Genomic DNA, 6,072 nt, shown 5'->3' on the forward strand with positions numbered 1-6,072 from the left:
TGCATGAAGAAGGCAAAGGAAGGTACTTATTCAGTAAATGAAGGATCTGGGGGTGTCATTTATGAAATCTGGGTGATACATACATGGAATGCTCCTGAAGCTGATGCTCAAGAAAAAGCAGAGGTGTTGACAGATTGGAGCCTTTAATTTGGCAGGGAGCTTTGGTGTGAGCAGTTTGGCCCTGAGTGCTCCAAACCCAGCCCTTTACCTGGCCACATCCCCAGCCAGTGGTGGCCCAAAAAGAAGAATGTCTAGTGATGATCTGATGATTCCACTGAAAGAGTTTCTGCTTTTCCAAATAGAAATCCTTCGGGAACAGTTTCCCACCCAGAGCCCCTTTCCCTAATGCTGGGGTGCCACCAACGTGAAGGGGTTTCCAAACAAGCTTCACTGGGGGTGGTCTTCAAGCTTGCTGAGGTGTTCGCCAGGCTTTGGCATGCACAGCCCTCCTTGGTATCCTCCAGAGGCCTCGATCGGGCAGGAGTGTGTGTCTGCATGACCGAGAGCAGGGAGATTCAGGCCACTTGCTTGTGCTGTGACCGTGTGCTTTTGTGGGCCCTTGGATGTCCACTCCCTGGGCCCTTCTGTTTTATAAATTTCAACAGATTGCATCCTCTCCCATAAACCGACTGTGGATGCCATTCAGCTCAGAAGCAGGGGTGGCAGTGCCCTCGCACCGAACCCCGAAATGGTCAGGTTGGACCCAGAGTGTCCCTTGTGAAAGCTACAGCCCTGGAAGGGGCATGGTCCCCCCAGTCTGTGCAGGGTTCCAGCGTCCACGTAGGGGAGGGCGGCCTGGGAGTGTTATCCGCAGGCACCGGTAACCCCTGGTCTTTCTCTCTCCACCACCCCCTTAGCTGCCCTGACCTACAAATGCACACGGGACCAATGGACAGTGTACTGCAGGGTCATCCGAGAGAAGAACCTCTGCCAGGACATGCGGTGGTACCAGCGCTGCTGCCAGACGTGCAGGGACTTCTATGCGAACAAGATGCGCCAGCCGCCCCCACCGCCGAGCTCCTGACAGGCAGCCCGGTGGTCCCGCGATGCTCCGACGCGAGGTCTGAGTCCCGACGACATGGCTAGATGAAAGCCCACCCACCTGAGAGCCCACCAGTCCTGGGCGGCCGGGACCCACCAAGGCACACCGTGGCTCACCCAGGAGGCTGTCCCGAGAATCCGACTGCATAGAACTTGAGAGTGGACTTGACGTTTGCTTAGTGCTTTTATACTTAATATATTGTTAACAGCCACTGGATGGCTTTCTACAATAAGGAAAAAAAAATAGGCATGAGTCACAAAATAATTGTAATTTCTAAGTTCCACGTACCTCAAAGGGAACACCTCTGACAGACGGTCGTCAAGAGAGACGTCACGGGCGCCCCTGTCTTGACTTTTCCTCTGACGTTTGAATTCCCAGTGCTCGATGTACCGTGGGGTGGGGGTGGGGGGCGGGGGGAGGATATCCAAAAAAATGAGATGCTTTCCTTTAAAAACAGGCTTTATTCTCAAAGCCAGTGATGCTCTGGATGGGAGGAGGCTTCTCTGGAGAGGGGGAGCTGCCGGAGCTCCCCGGACACCACCAGGACGCCACGTGGCGCTGCGCCCGGTCAGGGAACGTGCTCTCTAGGTCCTGGGTCTCTCCTCGGAGGTCTTGTCCCTGGGAGGCTGAGTGTGTGTGAACCACCAAGGATGCCAGGGCTACGTAGCTCTGCACAGCAGCCACATGGGGGAGAATGTTCCAGTAGTGTCTGGGTTAGAGGACGCAGCTAGTTTTCAGATCTCTGCAGTCCCCCACACAGGGAGACAGAGAGCCGCTCCTCAAGGTGCTGTGCGCGGAGGCACGTGCTGGTCTAGCCTTGGGCTTGCTGCCTGCATAGAGGTGAGCTCAGCGCAGCTTTGTGAGGGTGGGGCACTCCCTCTTTGCTCCATGGGACCTCTGCTCTAGCCAGTACTTCACGAAGCTTTGCACGCGTTAGAGATGGCTTTGCGCTGACCCTGGCCATCTATCTGAAGTTGGTCCTTCCTGGAAGCGCTGACTCAGGCTCAGACCTGGTGCTTCACCCTGACACGGGGCGGATTTCCTCCAGGACCACTCAGCCTGGCAGAGGAGTGCCCCCTGCCCAGGATGGCTGTGTGCTCGTCCCGCTCCCCTGTGGTCCAGACCATGCAGTGTTCGTCACTGTCTGTCGTTACTGACCCACTTTAGTGGGGCAAGGATGACAGAAAAGCCTGAAGAAGGCGTTTGCCTCCTATGGTCACCTTACCCCTCAAAACGTAGTTGGGCCCTCTCTGAAGGCAGGAAGATGACAGGAGTGTGTGAAAGCACAAAGATGGTAGGTAGGACCCTGCCCGCCAGGGAGCTGGGGGAAGGGGACCCGACATGCTGGGAGGTCTGGTCTGCTGGCCAGCTGGGTGGGTGTTTGATGGGTACTTCTATTCAAGGACTTTATCATGAAAAACCCGCCCTCTGCTCCCTTATTTCAGAGGGGATCTTACTTAGGCTAATCTCTGTGGGATCATCTCCAAGTGCTTCTTGATTTATTGGTGCTGTGTTTATGTATCTGTGTTTGTGTTTTTGACGTCACAACTTTGGAGTCAGCTTAAATCAGAAAGAGACACTCTGCCCTGTCCAGCCTGCCCTGCGGGCTTGTTTTGCTTTCTGATTGTTACTACCCTAGAGGCAGAGAAGTGGTCGGATGGCCGGGCATCTGTTCAGTTCCACTTGAATCTGTGAGAAGTGTTGACAAAGTTCCTTAGGTGCTCTATGGCAAGACCCCGGAGGGTGCCAGGCTGGGGCAGCCCACCTGCAGGGTGAGCGCCTGCGGCTGCCCAGGGCCTGTGCAGAACGCTGTCCTCCCTGCTCCGGCTTGGCCGTCAGCAGACTCCCCCAAGGCCCTCAAAGCCTTGGGGAGCTAGGGCTTAGTTTTCCCCCAGCCCCGGATGGACTGTGCTTTACCGTGGATGGACGGAAAGCTCTCAGCCTCTGGGGCTGAGGAGCGGAATCAGGGCAGCCAGCCAAGAAGTCAGGGCAGCCTTGCATGCTGTCTGTATGGGAACCACGGGCCCACCTGAGCCGGGCAGGCCTGTGCATGGCCCAGAGGTGAGCCCTTTTCCTGGTGCTTCTCAGTCTCCCCACTGGCCACCCTGGCTGTATCAACTGGACGCCCCTGGCAAGGGCCCCGCACCCTCAGAATGCAAGTGATCGATTCAGTTATCATTAAACATCCCTTTGGTTCCCCAAAGTTCGGGGTTTTTCTGAGCTCTTGCAGCTCTTGCTGGCACTGTCGCTCTGAAATTCACCAGCCCACCTTCTGTTCATGGCACAAACAATGGTTGATCTTGGTGAAGCCGTCATGGCATTCCTGCTCCACTTTGTACAGAAGACAATGAAACCCTGTCGTTGCAACAGCGATGTTTCTTTATTAACAACACCCTGTACTGTCACTCAAGTACTGTACCTTTTTGGTTGCACAAATGTGTCACTAACTACAGACTCTCACAATCTTATGGTGCTATTTCATTGGTGCAAATGAAACCCTCTCGGTTGACCATGGCTTGATATTATCAGAACACAGGGAAAGATCCTCAATGGCAATAATATCATTGCTTTGTTCTCTTTTCTTCATTTCAGAGTCAAATGTATATATTTTCCATTAGTTAACTTACGTACTGTACCCATGGTATTTTTGTTTTACTTTTTGGTGCTGGTTTGAAAGGACAAAAAAAGCGCAGAAAACAAACATTGGACACCACTGTAAATGAAAAATTAATCATTTCATTGGAAGTGAGTTGAATATGTTTAATAAAATGTTCTTCCATAACAACGTTAAGCTGTCTGTGAAGTAAAAGACAAAAACCAGTCCTCGAGGGCTGGCGGAGGGAGGCTGTGTCCTTCCCTTCTGCAGTGGTCACCCTGCTTGCCTGGGATTGGCTGCAAGGAACCGCAACCTGCCGGCCACAGCTGTGGACACTGTCAGAGGTCGCTGGGAAAGGCAGTTCTGGCGGGGTGGCAGCATCTCCCCAAGGGAGCGCTAGCAAACCATTCAGTCCTGGGCCTCCACTGTGCGCCTCCAGAACCCTGGGTGGAGACACGAAGGTCTGACAGCTGTACCGTGAGTCTGAGAGTCTGACACAGAGCAGCCACCTCGCTGGAGGATTCGCCCAGGCTCCATGGGGGTGCAGTGACCCCTCTGCATGGGGCCCCGTCATGCCAGAATGGGTGCCTGCTCCCCACAACCTTGCCCTTTCAACCCTTAGCCCCCCTCCTAATCCTTCTGACAGCTCCCCTCCTGCGGGTGTGAGGCAGACCTGGCCCTTCTGGCCTCCCAGGCTGCGGGCTCAGCACGGGCATCACACCATCACAGCAGGGACCTCTGGAGCCCCGCTGGGCCTGATGCGGAGCAGGGCTGTCACAGCACCTGCCCCTGGGGGAACTGGCTCCTCCTGGCATCAAGGGGAAGGAGCTCCCCCAGAGCTTCATTAGACAGAATGCCTCTTGTTAATGTTGGAGCAACACCCAGAAGTTTCACAAAATAAAGACCATTTGTTTAACCAGTAGCTAACTCCCCATAGTTTCCCCATCACCAAGAAACCTGTAGTTTGTATTAATTCCCACGAAGCATCAGCCACCTGCTTCCAGGACCCGTTAGAACCCTCTCCTTGCCCTGAGAGTTCCGACCTCTCTGGTGGGTTAACCTGTAAAAGTTCTGATGCTATATAATTTCTTTATAAGCTGCTTAGATTCCAGTCTGTTAGAATGAAATTGACAAGCAAGAAATCAGCAAGTGTTGGGTGAGCTTCCACTAGGAATCAAGCACTTCCTGAAGCCACCGAGAACACAAATGGGCGGAAGACCTGCTCTGGCGCCCCCAGCCCCTCAGACAAGCCTGGAGTCCTGGACAAAAGAGAATAAGAGAGAGCCACAGGAACTCTGAGAAGGAAAGGTCAGGACTTCCGTTATGGGTCTACTGATTGCCCTCTGGACACAGGCTAGAAGGCATGGCACTGAAACCCTTTCCAGTGGCGCTCGCCGTCTGCAAAGACTTTTGGAAAAGCCCTTGTGTTTCTGCTTCTAGACACAAATCTGCCTGCATCTGAAGCCTCCTCCTCCAACAGCTGACCACACAGAAGGCCAGCCCTCACACCTGCAACTGAGCTTCCACTGCCTGTCTGCACTCCCTCTGTACCTCCACACTTTGATTTATTCTCCAGACCTCTCCCCTGGCTTTTGCCCCCTGCACAGACGCTGTTCTTGACAGGTCCCCAGTGACCTTCTGGGCATGACCTGCAGACATCTTCAGCAACGCTCTCCTTTGGGATGCCCCCCTCTCCTGACTTCCCCTCCTCCATTCCCTAGCTCCCCTTCCTCTGGCAGCTCTCTAGATGACAAGGTGCTCCAGAGCTCGGTCCTACACCCCCTTCTCTCTCTCTCCTTTCTCCCTGGGTCATGTCACCCACTCAAGGCTTTTACAACCACTGACTCTCTGGGGTCTCCCAAATTAGCCTCTTCCTCCCTGGCCTCTCTCTCAGCCTCCACATTCATGCGTGCCCTCTGCACATGCGCAGGCAATTCCGTGGGAAGCCCGGGGGCTGGGATGACCCCTCAGAAGGGTTCCAGTCTGGAGATTCAGTGCGACGGCTCACCTCTGCTCTGCATGGCATCATGTGGGGTGGCTCTGAGGACAAGTAGAGCCTGGGACTCCCGGAAGACTCAGGCACTTGCAAATTTGGCAGCTGATGCCAGCCTTAAGAGCTTCAGCTAGGACTGCTGACCAGAACACCTATAAGCGGCCTTGCCAAAGGGCTGCTTAGCAACCCTGAAGTATGATGGCAGAGTCTCAGTGGCAAACATCCTGAGCAATGGGGACGCTCATGAGGACTATGTCCCCTCATATGACAACTCAAAAGTTACACAACCTCACTTCCACCATCCTCACAAAGGCCCACTAACTTCAAGGGAAGGTGCAAAGGGTCCACCTCTTGCTCAGAGAATGGAAAGGTTCTGGACGAGTGCATAAGATGGGAAAGATTGTTGTGGCCATTTGAGGGAAGAGTCACACACACACACAC

At 54.1% G+C, this 6,072-nt stretch overlaps 1 protein-coding gene across 1 annotated transcript in view; it reads left to right on the forward strand.

The window, feature by feature from the left end:
* ADAMTS17 (ADAM metallopeptidase with thrombospondin type 1 motif, 17) overlaps positions 1-2,947 on the forward strand; it is a 409,319-nt gene extending 406,372 nt beyond the window's left edge. Inside the window, exon 22 of the mRNA XM_010845854.1 lies at positions 858-2,947. Within this exon, the coding sequence (XP_010844156.1) occupies positions 858-1,024 (167 nt within the window). The 3' untranslated portion in view covers positions 1,025-2,947. The remainder of the gene's footprint in view (positions 1-857) is intronic.
* Positions 2,948-6,072: the final 3,125 nt, after the last annotated feature.

The sequence above is a fragment of the Bison bison genome, unplaced genomic scaffold (assembly GCF_000754665.1).
Source record: "Bison bison bison isolate TAMUID 2011002044 unplaced genomic scaffold, Bison_UMD1.0 scf7180017864224, whole genome shotgun sequence".
Classification (NCBI taxonomy): domain Eukaryota; kingdom Metazoa; phylum Chordata; class Mammalia; order Artiodactyla; family Bovidae; genus Bison; species Bison bison.